We start from the raw sequence: 15175 nt of genomic DNA on the forward strand, positions 1-15175 counted from the left end.
CGCCGCCGCCGCCGCCCGCAGCCTGCTCAGCGTCTGGGACAGCCCGGGGCCGGCGCGGGGCGGCAAGCGGGCGGCGCGGGCCACCATCGAGGTGCGGAAGGGCGGCTGCCTCCGCGCCACCGGCGAGGAGTACTGCAACGGCGCCGGGCTCTGGGTCAAGCTCACCAAGGTAACGGCGGCGGGGTGGCTGGGAGGCCGCCGCGGCCTGCGCTGCCGGTGGCGGGGCCTGTCCGTCCCCTGACGGGAGCCGCCTGTTCCCCGCAGGAGCAGCTGGAGGAGTACCGGAGCGGCTGCGAGCTGGAGGAGGGCTGGGTGCTGGTGTGCAAGCACGCCGACGGCGGGGACCGGCTGGTGCCGGTGGAGTCCACGGAGCGGATCCAGCGGCAGCAGCAGCTCTTCGGGGTGGACTACAAACCCGTCATCAGGTGCGGGGCCACCGCTCTCTCCCTCCCGGTCGCCATCCCTGGCTTCCCCGGCTGCCCCTTGTACGGTAGAAAGCAGGGAGGTTCTCGCCCCCCGTTCCCCCAGGCCCATCTGCGTGGGGTTTCGGTGTGCTGCCCCTCAGCTGCCCTGGACTGAGGAGCCCCGGCCCGCTTGGCCGCTTCTTCCACGGAAGTGAGGCAATAGGGATGCCAGATGTGGCGTTAACTGGGTTCAGCTCGGTCACTGTCCTTGTCACCCACCCTGCGGGGTGTGGGCTGGAAGAAGTAGAGATGGTTGGAAAGGAAAGGACGGCAGATGAGGCTGGAGGTGATGGAAACTGGAGTGCGGTGGGGCTTTAAACCTGAGTCTTCCTCTTCTAGCTACTCCTCGACCACCAGCTCCTTCTTTCCCCTGCGTTTTTCTCACTCCCCCCTTCTCTGGGTTGTTTCAGATGGGAGCAGGTGGTGGATCTGACGTACTCCCTGCGCCTCGGAGCGAAGCCCAAGCCCATGGAGCAGGATGAGGCCGCAGTAGAGAAGCTTCGGTATGAGCTGTTTCCCAGCTTCTGCTGTGGTTGGGTGCAAGCCACTGTCTCTCCCTGGGTGCTCAGACAGCCGTCTCCTGAAAATGGAGGGGAGAGGGGGTTAGACAGGCAGCGGGGAACAGCTCTGCTCAGCACAGTCTTGTCCTAGATAAGCCTGCACAAAGCAGAAAATGGGGCAAGACCAAGGCAAGCAGGCCATGTACCTGTCCTGCCTGACCCATTTGCCTGGCTGTCCCTTGCTCTCCAGACCCATTAATCCCTTTTTCCTCATAGGTTTGTGCCCCCAACATGGACTTATGAATGTGATGAAGACCTGGTGCATTTCCTCTATGATCACATTGGGAAGGAGGATGAGAACTTGGGCAGCGTCAAGCAGTATGTGGACAGCATCGATGTATCATCCTACACGGTGGGTTAAAGGGACAAGGTTGCATCAGCCTGACTGCCATGGGGCTGGGGAGTGTGGATGGTGCTTGGTGTGGTGCTCTGGGCTGCGTTTGAGGATGTGGGAAGGAAGCCTGGGGAGCGTCATGCAGCATATTGTGTAATGTGGCCCCTGGAGGGGCTGTGGTTTGAGAAGCAAATGCTAATATTAGCTGCTAAGCTGACTTTAGGGAGGCATTGATATTCTGTGCTGTGTGTGATCCCAGAGCACCTTGGAGGGTCAGCCCCAGTGACCTGTGCGCTCTGTACTCCCTGTGTCTACCCACAGCCCAGCAAAGGGAACAGCCCAGTTTGACGCCCTCTGGCTCTAAGATCCATGAGGACAGTAACCATTAAGGGGAAGTTAATCCTACTCCCATCTGATCTTCCTTTCATTCACTGCCCTCTTCCAGGAGGACTTCAATGTGTCATGCTTGACCGACAGCCATGCCGACACATACTGGGAGAGTGACGGGTCCCAGGGCCAGCACTGGGTGCGGCTCAACATGAAGAAAGGCACCATTGTCAAGTGAGGCACCTCTCCCCTGCGCGCTGGCTCGTGGCTGGGGCGAACCCTGCAGCCCCTGCTCTCTGCATGAGTACGTCATGGCCCAAATTTGCCCTGCGCTCCCTGCCCCTCTTCCCTTGCTCTGGCTCTGGGCTTGAAGGGGTCTTAGCAATGTCACAGGTACCTGGGGATCCCAGCACTAGCTGCGTGTGCTTGATAACAAGTGTGACCCAGCAATGAGGGGGAGCGGCAATGGGTGTTCACGTGCAGTTACTTTCTCCTCATTTCTTGCTTCCCTTTGCAGGAAGCTCCTGCTGACAGTGGATACCACCGATGAGAACTTCATGCCCAAGCGGGTCGCCGTGTATGGGGGCGAGGGGGACAATCTGAAGAAACTGAACGACGTTGGCATTGATGAGTGAGTGGATGGAGGTGGAGAGGGTAGCATGGCCCTTGCAGGGGCTGGAGGTGCTGGACACCCTGCACCTAAGCAGTCATGCCAGTACCAGCCTAGCTTAAGAGGCCCAGGGCCTTGGGACAGGCGTTTTCCATCTCTGAGCTGTGGGTTCATTCTGCCTACAATAGCAGACGGTACAATCATCACAGCTCTTCTGGTCCGATTGTGGGACCCACTGGGATCAGCAGGTTCCAGCAGGTTCAGGCATTCAGTACAGGCCATGTTGTAGGCAACTGGGTCTGGGTTCCTGCTGCAGGGTCCCATTTCAAAAGATGCAAACCCTCTTCCCTTACAAGCAGCTGAGTGGATTTGGGCAGGATGGGTGAGGGAATAGCTCTGTAGCCCTTGTCTGTGCTGTGTTTGCAGGAGCTACATTGGGGATGTGTGCGTCCTTGAGGACATGACAACACACCTGCCTGTCATCGAGATCCGGATCGTGGAGTGCAGAGGTAGGGGTGGGTGTTACGGCCACATCCATAATGCGCCTGTTAGATACTGTACATTAAGAGTTTGTTCCTGTGGCTTGTACTTCTTGGCCCTGTGGGCTGTTTCAGACAAGATGCAGAAGAACCATGGGAAACTCGAGGGGGACCTTGAGGTTTGCAAGCTCTCAGCTTTTATTCTGTCTTCCTCTGCCTTCAATTTTTTTTTTTTTTTTTTTTACTTTTTTAAATGCCTTGCTGCTTCTTCACAGAGGTATTTCAGGCTCTCAGTGCCCCGCCTCAGAGCTGGTGGAGGTGGTCACATTCCTGGTGCTTTTACTGATAGAATTCCCATGCTGGAAGGCTTGCTTTCTCATGGTCTTAGCGTATCATCCATGGTCTTCCTTGGCAGATGATGGGATTGATGTTCGCCTCCGAGGCATCAAAATCAAATCCTCCAGACAGAGGGACTTGGGCCTCAGTGCTGACATGTTCCAGCTGCCCAATTTAGTGCGCTACCCTCGCCTAGAAGGGACAGACCCTGACCTGCTGTACCGACGGGCGGTGCTTATTCAAAGGTACTGCATGGAGGGGGACAGACGAGTGGGGTGGCATTGCCTGCAGGGGTTGGTGCCATCTCCAGCACGAGTATGGCTGGAAGCTGTAAAGCTGTGTGACTCCCCTTGGGACAGGCACCCTGGACCCTGGAGAAAACAGCAGGGTCATTTGGGAACGAAGTGGGCTCCCTGGGGTAACTCTTCTACGCTTCCAGAGGAATTTTGCAGCTCAGGTTCACAGTGTCTTGTGTGTCACGAGTGCAACATATCTCTGCGGTGTGGGGGGCAGGTGCATGCAGAGTCTCTGCAGTGCCTAGGGAGTGGGAATTTAGTACCAAAGGCTCTGTGATATAAAATATCATGCTGGGTTTGGTTTGGATCAGTTGTAACTTTTCTGGTTGTGTCTGGGGGTGTCTGATTTGGAATAGGCTTGTGTAGATCCTTGTCGCTCCTGTGTCATAATACCTTCTTCTTTGGGATTTAGGTTCATCAAGCTCCTGGACAGTGTGCTGCATCACTTGGTGCCAGCCTGGGACCACACTGTTGGCACGTTCAGCAAACTCAAGGTGAGCGATTCCCTCTGTGTCTTGTAGGGCCTCAGTCTGGCAGAATGATTGTGCTTGGGCTGTGGCAAAGGAGGTAGTCACTGCTTGTTGCCGTTAGAGCAGCTCAAGGGAAATACCTGGCTGAGCTCAGTTCATTAAAGCTGTGAAAGGTGATGCTGTTTAGAGGCTAGTTTCCTGCTAAAACACTGATGTGGAAACATGTAGCTCTGGGTTAACAAGTAGAATCATACCAGAGCACTTCATCCTCAAAAGGACTTGGACCATAGCAGCACTGGGCATATGAGCTGGACACACATCCCCTCCAAGATCTCAGCCCAGGACACTCTGTTCCTGCACTTGCTGCCAGCGGCTTTGAGCTGGCTGTGTCCAAACAGCAAGGCTTTTACCAGTAACTTCTCTCTGGCTTTAATAAGCTTTTGATTTCCATCTTTCTCATAAGACTTAGTTCGTCCCTCCAGTTGTCTGTTTTCCTTACATCCTTTCTCAGAATACATGTGCTGGACATTGCTGGGGTAGCCCCATTCTGTATGTTTGCAGGCCTGATGTCAGAAAGCACTGTGATTCCTGTGCCAGCTCAACATAGGACCCAAAGCATTTGAGGATTCTTGCTTGTTTAGAGGAGCTTGCTTTGATTAAAAATAGGAGGGATAGTAAGACCAATGTTCTGGTGAGAGTGAGGGAGAGTCCAAGCAACACTAGAATACGAGCATCAGATGATGACTGGTGGAGAGAGGACGGGGCTTGGTATCTCCCTTAAGCCAGAAAGCAAAATCTTTCAGAGGCAGAGCTGGAGCAAATATTGTCAAGGAGAATGTGTGTGTGGAAGACAGTGGCCCTGGGAAGGGGAGAGACCTGGCAGTGCAGTGGCTTCAGTAGGAAGTAGGTGACGTGTTTTGGACACTGGGCACTTCTGACATTGCGGACATACCTGTTGGCAGCATATCAAGCAGTTCTTGCTGCTGTCCAAGAGGCGCACAGCTCTCATTACCCAGTGTCTGAAGGACTCTGAGACCAGCAAACCCAATTTCATGCCGCGGCTCTATATTAACCGACGCCTGGCTATGGAGCACCGAGACAACCCTGCCCTGGACCCCAGCTGCAAGAACGCTGTCTTCACCCAGGTACTGTCCCTTCTGGAAGGGTCCCTGCTGCTCTGAGGAGAGTGGGGCATCCCAAAACCAAAATGAGCCACACAGAGGTGGGTGGAAGGGCCAACTTGGAGCTGGAGGTACCTGGAGTCCTCAAGGCCTCTTCACATGACTCATAGGCTCTACAATTACATGTGCTGATGATCCCATTTCCAGGAATAACATCTGTGAGGGATTTGGGATTTCTGAGTTGAAGTCTTATCTCTATCCTGCATGCTCTCTGTGGCATGTTGCTAATGCAGAGCATAACGATCTCATTGCACTAAAAGGGCAGCAAAGAATTCTTGTGTGACAACAATGATGCAGCTGCATACATTCCTGTATCGTGGTTTTACAGCAATGCTGATCTTCCTATCGTCATTCTCCTCCCACCTCCAAAAGATCTGTTGCTCTATGTGTGCACAAACAGCCCAGACTGCTGTGAGGTTTAATGTGTTCAATGTACCTCCAAGGCTCTGAGGCCAGGAAGCTCCATACAGTGGTTAGCACTGTAATTTATGTTCCTTTTCCAAAAATGAAGGGCTCCTAGACCATTTAGAGATCAGCTTTGGGGCAAACCAGATTTCTCCCAATTTCCTGCCTTCACCTGGCATCGGTTCCCCTGAAGAGGGGATACCAGCTGTGATCTTCTCTGCTTGTTGCAGGTGTATGAAGGCCTGAAACCCTCAGACAAGTTTGAAAAGCCTCTAGATTATAGGTAAGTGGTGTCTGGGGAAGGAAGGGGATCATGCAATGCTGGGAGCTATGTCCTCTGTCACAGCAGGGTGTTTGGGAAGCCTGTGTGTGTCCTGTGCTCTGGAGAGGGTTGCTAGGGCAGGAGCCAGCTCAGCCATGGGATCAGGGCCTGTTTCCCAAGGTGTCACCTCCCTACTGAGGATGCAGCTGTCTCTGGAGATTGAGATCTTGTCCTGTCCTGAGCCCAGGCTGGTCCACCCTAGTTGCCTGGTGTCCCTGCTGTGCCTGCTGCCTCCCCAGCATCTCCTTGGCTTTGAGCAGCACCTCAGGCGATGCCTGGTTCTCTGCAGGTGGCCGTTGCGTTATGACCAGTGGTGGGAGTGCAAATTCATCGCAGAGGGCATCATTGACCAAGGTAGGGGCTGTGTGAGGCAAGGGCAACTCTGGAGCAGAGTCGGGGGTTGATGGGATGACTTTGTTGCTGTAGGGGCTGTCGTTTGCTCCCAGTGTTACTGCCTCTGGAGGAGAGAAGGGAGGTAGGTTGCCTTGTCCTGCCACTCCTGTCCATGTCCCAGATAAGGAGTGCTGCTTGCTGGGATGGGGACCAGACCTCCATTAGTTACTAACAGCTGCTTTGACAGTGCCAATGCTCCCTCTGGCTGTTCTCCACAGGCCGGGCAGGGATGTTATTTCTCCTGTCTCATTTCCTCTGGTGCTGTAAGGCTCTGACAGGAGCTTTCTGCTCAACCCTGGGCCAGGTTGGACCAGAATTCCTCATCTTTGCTACAAAACTCTGAGGGCCAGCACATAGGGAGTTCACATCACTAAAAATGCCCTTCTTTTGGGGTTGCAGGTGGTGGTTTTCGGGACAGCCTGGCGGACATGTCGGAGGAGCTGTGTCCCAGCTCAGCAGACACCCCCGTGCCTCTGCCCTTCTTTGTGCGCACGTCCAACCAGGTGGGTCAGGGTATTTGAGGTGGATATTTCTGTACCTGGCAAGGCAGTGCTGTCTCTGTCCCGCTGCATGCCAGGGACGTAGCTACTTTCACTGGTCCAAAGCTTCTCCTTGTGAAGGGTTGGGTAGATTGCTTTGTGGCGTCTCATTTTAGGATATGCTGGCAAGTGCCTGGATACTTGTGTCTCACTAGGAATATTGCCAAGGAGGGTGGGGGTTTAGCCTACTTCTGTTGTGAGAAGTGCCCAGAGGCACAGCAGGAACTGAGTTTGTGGTGCTTCATGCTGTGCTGAGATTATGACTTGGAGTTTTGCCTCTCGCTGCTGTAGGGTAATGGCACTGGAGAAGCCCGGGACATGTATGTCCCCAACCCCTCCTGTAAAGACTTCCCAAAGTACGAGTGGATTGGGCAGATCATGGGAGCAGCTCTGAGGGGCAAGGAGTTTCTGGTAAGCTTTCAGCCCTGTCCCTGTGTGGAGGTTTGCCACAAAGGGAGTCGTTAGCCCCCTTCTGCAGCCTGTCCAACAGGAGTATGGGAGGGCTCTGTGATCACACACTGGGACAAAAGGTGTTTGGCAGGATTTGGGACCAAGGGGTTAGGAGACCTCACAGCCTGAGTTTTGGGAGATGCTGCTGGAAGCTTGGGAGAGGGTGTCTGGTCTCTGCTCAGCTATGATAAGCTCTGCATGTGGACAGGGGGAGTGCGGAAACTCCTTTGTGTCTGCACTGTTGAGCACTATCTCCATCTTTGGGGATGTCTCCATTCACACAGACTAAGCAAAATCCCTGTTCTCCTTCAGGTCCTGGCTCTTCCTGGCTTCGTATGGAAACAATTAACAGGGGAGGAGGTCAGCTGGAGCAAAGACTTCCCTGCCGTGGACTCTGTGCTGGTGAGAGGAACTGGGAGGCTGTGCCTATCCTATTCCTTGTGGCACTCAGCAATGTGGTGATTTGTGTCCCTGTCCTCATGCTGTGCTTGCTTCTTCCTGTGATGTGTCAAAGAAACATGCATAAAAAGGGCACCCATAGCTTTTAATGCATCCTATACCTAATACGGAGATGTAGCCATGCTGACTACTGCTTCAAGCATGCAATGCCCCAGGGTCCGCTAAACAGGTCTAGGGCAGCATATCCCATACTGTGCTGCTGTCGCAGTCATTCCAGCTCTTGTCTGGGAAGGGAGGAGATGGGGACTTGGGGACATCACTGCCCACTGGGCATCTCTCTAACAAGCACTGATCTGGGGCCTGGGCAGGTGAAGCTCCTGGAGGTGATGGAAGTCATGGACAAAGACACCTTTGAGTTCAAATTTGGGAATGAGCTGACCTACACGACAGTCCTGAGTGACCAGCGCATGGTGGAGCTGATCCCCAATGGCAGCAGCACCGTGGTGCGCTATGAGGACCGCAAGGAGTTCATCCGCCTGGTGCAGAAGGCTCGACTGGAGGAGAGCAAGGAGCAGGTAACACTGTCCCATAGCATCAGTGGTCATTGAATTCCCAGAGACATATCCCCCAGTCTGCTTCTGGTAAAATGCATTGTGGTTAGTGTCCCTGCGCTCATTAGTGCAATAGCAGGCAGTCCTTTTTGGTGAGATCCTGGAGTCCATGGAGTTGTTGAGAAGCAAAGTGCCTTGTAGCAGCATGGGAGGCACGGGGGTTTATTACCAGCTCTGACACGGGCTTCCTGAATGAACTAGGATGCATCTCTGTGCGATCCTGTTCCTTTCTTCAGGTTCCTTGGAGCATTTGCCGATCAGTCACATGGCTTGCATCAAGTCAACTCCCTAGGCTCAACCACAAGCCAGAGAAATGGGCAAGACAGGCTGCTTACCTGCCCTGTCTCCTTTTCAGATCATGGCCATGCAGGCTGGGCTCTTGAAGGTGGTGCCTCAAGCTGTTCTTGACCTCCTCACCTGGCAGGAGCTGGAAAAAAAAGTGTGTGGAGACCCCGAAGTCACAGTTGATGCCCTGAAGAAGCTCAGTAAGTGAAGGGCTCTGCTGAAAACTTTCCCTGAAAACAAGACTGTCTTCTCTCCATGCTGGGACAAGGAGAGGTGTGGGAGGCCAGTATTAGCCTTTATTACAGTGAGAATGTGGGCCTGTATACTTCTTGTCTTTAGCTGGGTGCTGATGGGGGCAGGGGTGTGTCCCTTGTCTCCATGCTGGGCCTCAGAGTAAAGGCTGGGACATCCCTAGGCTGCCAGTATCTGAGCGTCTCTAGAGCTGAGGTGTGGATCTGGATGTGCTTTCTGGGAGGGGCCTGACTGCATGTGTCCCTTGAACCTTGGGTCTACATGCTCGCACCCTGCAGGCACCTAGAGGTTTCTTCCTGCACTGGCAGAGGACCCCTGGGTGACCATAGGAGGCCCTGCTCTAATTTATCTAGGAGGAGCTTGGATCTTTAATAAACTCCTTTTCTGTACCCTTTCTGCCAGCCCGGTTTGAGGACTTTGAGCCATTGGACACCCGTGTTCAGTACTTCTGGGAAGCACTCAACAACTTCACCAATGGTGAGTGATTTGCTCTGTCCCTGCATATCTTGTACCATGACAGCCCCTGCATGCTCGCTGGGAACTGGGAGAGTGAAACCACCCTCAGTGCTGCCTGGGGAACAGATGGGAACCAAGGAGAGCAAGCAGCTGGGCTGAAGGAACTGCTTGTTAGTGCTGGGGATACATGGAAGTGGCTGTACTCCATCTCGCTTCCCTCTAGGGTCTGCTGATGTCTTTGCTTTTGCTTCACAGAGGATCGCAGCCGCTTCCTCAGATTTGTCACTGGCAGAAGCCGCCTTCCAGCACGGATCTACATCTATCCAGACAAGATGGGGTGAGTCCGTTCTTCTGTAGACTGCAAGGCTGACAGATCCCACACCAAAGGGGTGTGTGGTCTTGTCTCCCCTGCCTCACTGGCCTGCTGGTTCTGACCAGTTTGTCACCTTCTCCCCAAGCTCTGAGACAACAGATGCTTTGCCGGAGTCGTCCACCTGCTCCAGCACCCTCTTCTTGCCCAACTATGCCACGTAAGTTTTGGTGCTTCTCTACATCTGGGGGGCTGTGTCTGGGCTCTCTTCTTAACCTTGGTGCTGACCCATAGGGCCCCATCGCTTTGCCACACTTATGTCCCCCTGCCTGTACCATGTGGCTGCTGTGATTCTCTTTGTGAGCGGCTGGTGAACCATAGCTTCCATCTCAGAAAGTGTCTTGTCCTCTCAGCTGGCAAATGCAGCAATGGCAACTCCTCCTTTTGTTTTGTTTTTTTTTTTCCCCTCCCACCTCCTGCCATCCCTAGAGCCAAGGTATGTGAAGAGAAGTTGCGCTATGCTGCGTATAACTGCGTGGCCATTGACACAGATATGAGTCCGTGGGAAGAGTGATGTTGCAGCCTGACCGAGCAGCATGGACAATCATTCGACAAAACCGTGCAGCGGGAAAAGCTCCCTTGTCCCCCCAGGATGTGTATATATAATAAACATATAGGTGTGATGCCTGGCTCCCAGCTGTGGTAACCAGCACCTCTTTGGACACGGAGGTTTAGGTCTTCAGCAGGGTGGGAGCTAGCTTGGAGTGTAAATGTGATTGCAATAATGAAACCCTGGCTCAGCCCTTGTACATCAGAAAGGTCTGGTAGGCTTTTGTAATGAGTTTCTTCTCCCCATGTCCCTGTTGCAGCTCCACAACTCTCACTCCTCCCAGGCTATGCTCTGCTCCAAACAGAAGTGGGGTAGGGCTGCAAAGCTGCACAGCAGGTTACAGCACAGGACAGAGAACTGTGAGCTGCTGCTGAGACTACGGGGATGCTCAGAGATGCTCACTGCATCCTAACCTGAGTGTCCTGACCATATTCCCTTGCCTTGTTCCTGCTCTCATCTGAGGTCAGTGGAAATGACATCATTCGTCTAGGTTTAAGAAGAAATGGGGCAGGCTGGTGGCAGGTGCTGTAGGGGTGCCTCTGGCCACCAGGTGTCACGACAAACCTGCACAGAAGGACCGCAGGTGCTGTCAGGAAAGGGCTCCCATGCTTTTACATCGCACAAAATCCCAGTTCCTGTGACCACCCGTGGTTCCCTGCACGTCTTGCACAGCAGCGACCGCTGGGGGAGCTGCTCCCCTACAGGAGGTGGGAACTGTCTGCTTCCCTCCCGCTCTGTAACCTTCAGTTCTGCATCCGGCATGCTGGTGGCCTAGCAGCTGTTCTCCCGGGCTCTTTGAGCCGTGGTTTTCCCCTAAAAGCCAGTATTACAACTAATCTGTTCTAGTTCTCATGGAGATGTGCGGGCAGGGCCAAGCTCTTCTCCCAGGCAGCAGAGGTTAGAGCAGTAGCAGGGACGACAGCACTGGACTCTGCTTCCTTCTGCTCTGGGGAGGTAGGTGGACACTTCAGGTGGACAGGGAAAGCCTTTGCCCCAGGGGAGTGGAGAGACTGTGGGTACAAAGGGTTGGAGCTCCTTGAGCAGATGGACATGCATGCAGTGCATGAGTGAGGAGCAGGCAATGAAAGCTTTACATCTTCAAGATCACTGGAAATGTTCCTTGATCTTCTTAGCCCTGGGCAAGGCTAGTCATTGCCTAGCACTGTAAGCTACCAGATGTTGGTCCACTTTTATACCCCCAGCTCCATCCTCAGCCTGTGTGGTCTGTTGGACTACCAGTACTAAGAGCCACTGAGTCACTGGGGCTTCACTGGGGTGGGGCTAATGCTGTGAGTTAAGATTTATCCTGTCTTAATGCTTCATGCCTTTTTCTCCTCTGTTGAAGGAGTATTTCATCCAGAAATCACTTCCAGTTGTAAACAAAGTCCTTCTCTTCACCAGTTTCCTTTGAAACTGCTGTATTCCCACGCCTGCTGAGGGGAGTTTGTACTAAAAGGGATGTAGGACCAGGAGAGAGCATGTGCTGCCATCTCCCACATTGAGGTGAGCAGAAGGATTATGGGGTGAGCAGGAAAGCCATTTCTGGCTGCCCTTGCCTGCAGCAGAGCCTTCCATGCTCAGCTGGGTAGGTGTAAAGTCCCGTCAGCTGGAGGAGTTTTGTAAATCCTAGAGTTATCTCAGAATTGAGCTCTGTGGTTTTGTGGCCGATTTCAATGACCACCATGGGCAGGAGCAGAGCTGGTGTGATACCTTTCTGTGCTGGTGGCTGAGTCACTTCCTAGGGTGTCTGTTTTAAATGGGCCTGAGTGAGCTGGTGAATGGACTTTGGTCTGCTGGCTTGGCCTCAGTCAGGAGTGTTGGTGAAGGAGTCTTCCGCATTGAGCTGGGTTTTGAAATGAGCCATCCTAGATCCTTTCTGGGCACTGACATTTGGGTGGAATCAATCCTGCTTTTTCCAACCTTGCCCGCTTGTCTCTAAGGGAGATCAGCAGGAGGTCACATTATTTACTGAGCAGAACTAGAATTAGCAAGAAAAATTGACCCCTCTCTGGTGCATTATTGCTAGGCAGGGGACAGTGGGTTGATGAGTGGCTCAGGGTGGGATGGATGAAATGGCCCTAGTCTTTGGTAGAGGGTGAGCTGATGTCATCTGTGGGAATGGGCAGGCTAAGAGCCAGCTGGGGCTGTTTGGGGTGACCAGCTGCGGGGGAGTGGGCACCTCTGGCTGAGACATCTCCAACAGGTGACCACTGGCTCCCCTGGCCTTGGTGGAAACAACTGCAGCTGACAGAGGGTAACTGAGGTAATAATGGAGGTACCTAGAGCAGCTCAGGTTTCTCACTGAGGGATGAGATGCTTGGACAGCTCTGTTCCCTCTCGTCATCCATGTACACAGTGCAGCCTTCCGTGATGAGGGAAGAGCTGCCATGCAGGGCAATGCTGAGACCAGAGCCTGGCTGAAGCAGTGGGATCCTTCCCTAGAAGCATCGTGGCGTCTCCATTGTTGGAGATGCTCAAGACTTGTCTTACAGCCCTGGGCAATCTGATCTAACTTCCAGTCTTGCCCTGCTGGCTTCAGGTCTAGGTCCTCTCTAACCTGAAGCATCTGATGATTGTGGAGTTACCAGCTCTAGCTTTTCCCACATTTCTCTACTCTTCCAGCAAGGTCTTTTAGCCCCTGACTTCTCACACCCTTGGGTTTATTTCCTGCCACTAAGAAAAGAGTGCTGCCCAAGGGCTTGCTGGAGCTCTGGTGCAAGTACTGGCGCTCTGAGGAAAGGATCTAGCTGGTGACGGGGATTTCTATTTTAAAAATACTTGTAGTAACAGGACCTTGGCCCTAGCAGGAAGGCTGCAGTTGGGAGCTCATCCAGCATGGTCTGGGTTTAACCCCTACAAGCATATTGAGAAAAGCATTGGCTTACCATATATACCATTGTTTTACTGTCCATTTTGTGTTATGGCCATATACATGTTGAAGAATGGCAGCAGCCGCTGCTGTAGTGTTACATCATGGTGTAGAGACCTGTGAAAGCCCTTCCAGTTGCAGGAAGAGCCCAATGCTGCAGTGAGGTCTCAGCTGAGATCATTTAGTGCAGAGGGTCTGGACAAATGTACTGCTGAGCAAGGACACCAAGATAACCCACAGATCATGCTGTTGAGTTTGCTGTGCAAAGGTGAGCTGGGAAGGGGGAGCTGGTAACCTGCCTGGATCTCCTCTGTGCAGTCATCTGTCTTGTCTGTGGTGTTTTAAAGCCACTTGCAAACTGAATTTCTGCTGTGACAGCCCGGCGAATTGTGGAAAAGGTCAGCCTGGCTCAGCTCTGACCAATCTCAGGGGCCTAAAGTAGGTGTTATTTCAGTGCTGGGTCACATTCCTTCTCCTCTGATCTCTCAAGCTGCGGGTAGGAGCCATCTCCTACCATGTTTGACAAGACCTAAGTCAAGTGCCCCTGCCCCAGACTCCCGCTGTGCGTGGCCGGGTTGAGGGAGCCCTCCTGGGCACCAGGAACCAGAGGCTGCATGTCCCTACCCCATTACCCAGTCTCAAGTTGGTTGAGATTGATTTTCAAGCCAGTGCCATCCTGGGGAAGGTGCTGGTGCCCCTGTGCTGCTGAGGAGGCTTCTGTGTGTGCCGGAGCTGCAGCTTTACAGGGTGTGGGCAGGGACAAGCTGGGGGAGGGACCGATGCCACAATGGCTTTGTATAATTACTCGCTCTCTCCTGACTTCAGCTTGCTGAATTGTCATAGAATAGCTTCAGGTGATTAATAACGCACGTGTAGTCTAGCTGTTCTTGTTATTCCACTAATATCCTGGAGTATGACAAGCTATAAATAGTTTGACAGGATCTGTCTGTCCCTACCTCATGTAGGACCTAAAATAAAGTGAATGAACTAACTACTCCAGCCTTCCTGATGATTTGTCTGGTCTGGCTGGGGCTCCTGCGTCCTTCTGTTGGGTTAAACAGTGATGGAGACTGGTGTCATGAGAGGCGACTGGAGGTGAAGCAGAAATCGGCCCTGTGATACCCTTTGCACACAAAGTGGTGTCGTGGAGGTAGCTCAGAGTATTAACTGGCTCAACCCTTTGCAACAGCTCTGGAACCAGTTTTAGAGGGTGACCTGGCTGTGGAGGGAGGGCATGGGACCCTCCTGACTGTGGTGGCCACAGTTAGGAGCAAGGCAGAAGCTTGCATTTCTCTTGCACCACGGTTCAGGACACTTTGCTCTTGGCGAGGCCGGTGCCCATTGCTATGGTGAGGCACAGGCATGCCTGCTCAATAGATAATGCTGCAGAGGTGACAGCTCTCTGCACTGTGCCTTTGCAGGCAGGGATGGAGCTGGACTCTGACCTGCCAGGAGAGCAGGCAGGCGCCAGAGGGGTGTGGGGACCTTTGAGCTCTGCCAGCCTGGTTGTTTCCCGACCCCTAAACGCAGCTCTGTGCCCAGGCTGGAGAAATTGAGGTAGCGCAGGGTGGAGCTGAGTTGTTCTCTGCCACCGCCTTGCCGTGGTACACGACAGGCAGATATGACATGAGGTGATGCAATGCCGGTGTTCTGGGGTGGTTGGGTGCTGCTGGGTGTCATGGCCTCGCTCCTGCTGCCAGGATGACACTGCTGCCTGGGATAAAGCTGCCGCTCCTGGGCAAGGAAGCCCATCACCCTCCCCAGGGGGTGCTTGGAGCGTCCCCACCGGCTGCAAGCCTGCGTGGGGCAGGAATATGTCTCGCAGCCAGCCAGGAGCCAGCTCGCCCCATAGCAGGATGCCTGCTCTGCTCTTTTCCCTGTCCACGCCGGAGATGTAGCCCTGTGCCCTGACCCCGCAGGGGCCCCCTCTCTGCTTGCAGGGATGCAGGCAGCGACAGGGATGTTGGGGGCCAGCAGGGAGCGGAGTCCTAAGCCGCGGGGCGAGGGGATGCAGGTGACGCGGGTCAGCTCCTGCCGGGGACCGCGGGACCGGGGTGGGCGTTCACACGGTCGCATCGTGGCAAAGGGGAGATGACGGCGGCCCCGCACCCAGCACCCCGCTGGGGAGCGGGGCCCGGGAGGGGTGAAGAAGGGCTGGGACCTGCCCGGGGAGGAGGCGGCAGCCCGGGAGCTGGGGCTGCCCGCGGCGGGGCGGCC

The 15175-nt window shown here is 54.0% G+C and overlaps 2 protein-coding genes across 2 annotated transcripts in view; both read left to right on the forward strand.

Annotated features, from left to right (window-relative positions):
• Positions 1 to 10162, forward strand: part of HECTD3 (HECT domain containing E3 ubiquitin protein ligase 3) — a 10323-nt gene extending 161 nt beyond the window's left edge. Inside the window, exons 1-21 of the mRNA XM_010582470.1 lie at positions 1 to 169; positions 265 to 425; positions 875 to 967; positions 1241 to 1376; positions 1804 to 1919; positions 2203 to 2316; positions 2722 to 2804; positions 3190 to 3355; positions 3819 to 3900; positions 4839 to 5021; positions 5693 to 5745; positions 6074 to 6138; positions 6577 to 6680; positions 7008 to 7127; positions 7479 to 7568; positions 7934 to 8140; positions 8532 to 8661; positions 9116 to 9190; positions 9425 to 9506; positions 9628 to 9699; positions 9969 to 10162. The exon at positions 1 to 169 is cut by the window's left edge and continues 161 nt beyond it. Of these exons, the coding sequence (XP_010580772.1) occupies positions 1 to 169; positions 265 to 425; positions 875 to 967; positions 1241 to 1376; positions 1804 to 1919; positions 2203 to 2316; positions 2722 to 2804; positions 3190 to 3355; positions 3819 to 3900; positions 4839 to 5021; positions 5693 to 5745; positions 6074 to 6138; positions 6577 to 6680; positions 7008 to 7127; positions 7479 to 7568; positions 7934 to 8140; positions 8532 to 8661; positions 9116 to 9190; positions 9425 to 9506; positions 9628 to 9699; positions 9969 to 10053 (2386 nt within the window). The 3' untranslated portion in view covers positions 10054 to 10162. The remainder of the gene's footprint in view (positions 170 to 264; positions 426 to 874; positions 968 to 1240; positions 1377 to 1803; positions 1920 to 2202; positions 2317 to 2721; positions 2805 to 3189; positions 3356 to 3818; positions 3901 to 4838; positions 5022 to 5692; positions 5746 to 6073; positions 6139 to 6576; positions 6681 to 7007; positions 7128 to 7478; positions 7569 to 7933; positions 8141 to 8531; positions 8662 to 9115; positions 9191 to 9424; positions 9507 to 9627; positions 9700 to 9968) is intronic.
• A 4756-nt stretch (positions 10163 to 14918) lies between these two features.
• LOC104841205 (E3 ubiquitin-protein ligase HECTD3-like) overlaps positions 14919 to 15175 on the forward strand; it is an 8855-nt gene continuing 8598 nt past the window's right edge. The window contains exon 1 of the mRNA XM_010582721.1: positions 14919 to 14981. Within this exon, the coding sequence (XP_010581023.1) occupies positions 14919 to 14981 (63 nt within the window). The remainder of the gene's footprint in view (positions 14982 to 15175) is intronic.

Source organism: Haliaeetus leucocephalus, unplaced genomic scaffold (genome assembly GCF_000737465.1).
Source record: "Haliaeetus leucocephalus isolate CR32 unplaced genomic scaffold, Haliaeetus_leucocephalus-4.0 Scaffold848, whole genome shotgun sequence".
In the NCBI taxonomy this organism is placed as follows: domain Eukaryota; kingdom Metazoa; phylum Chordata; class Aves; order Accipitriformes; family Accipitridae; genus Haliaeetus; species Haliaeetus leucocephalus.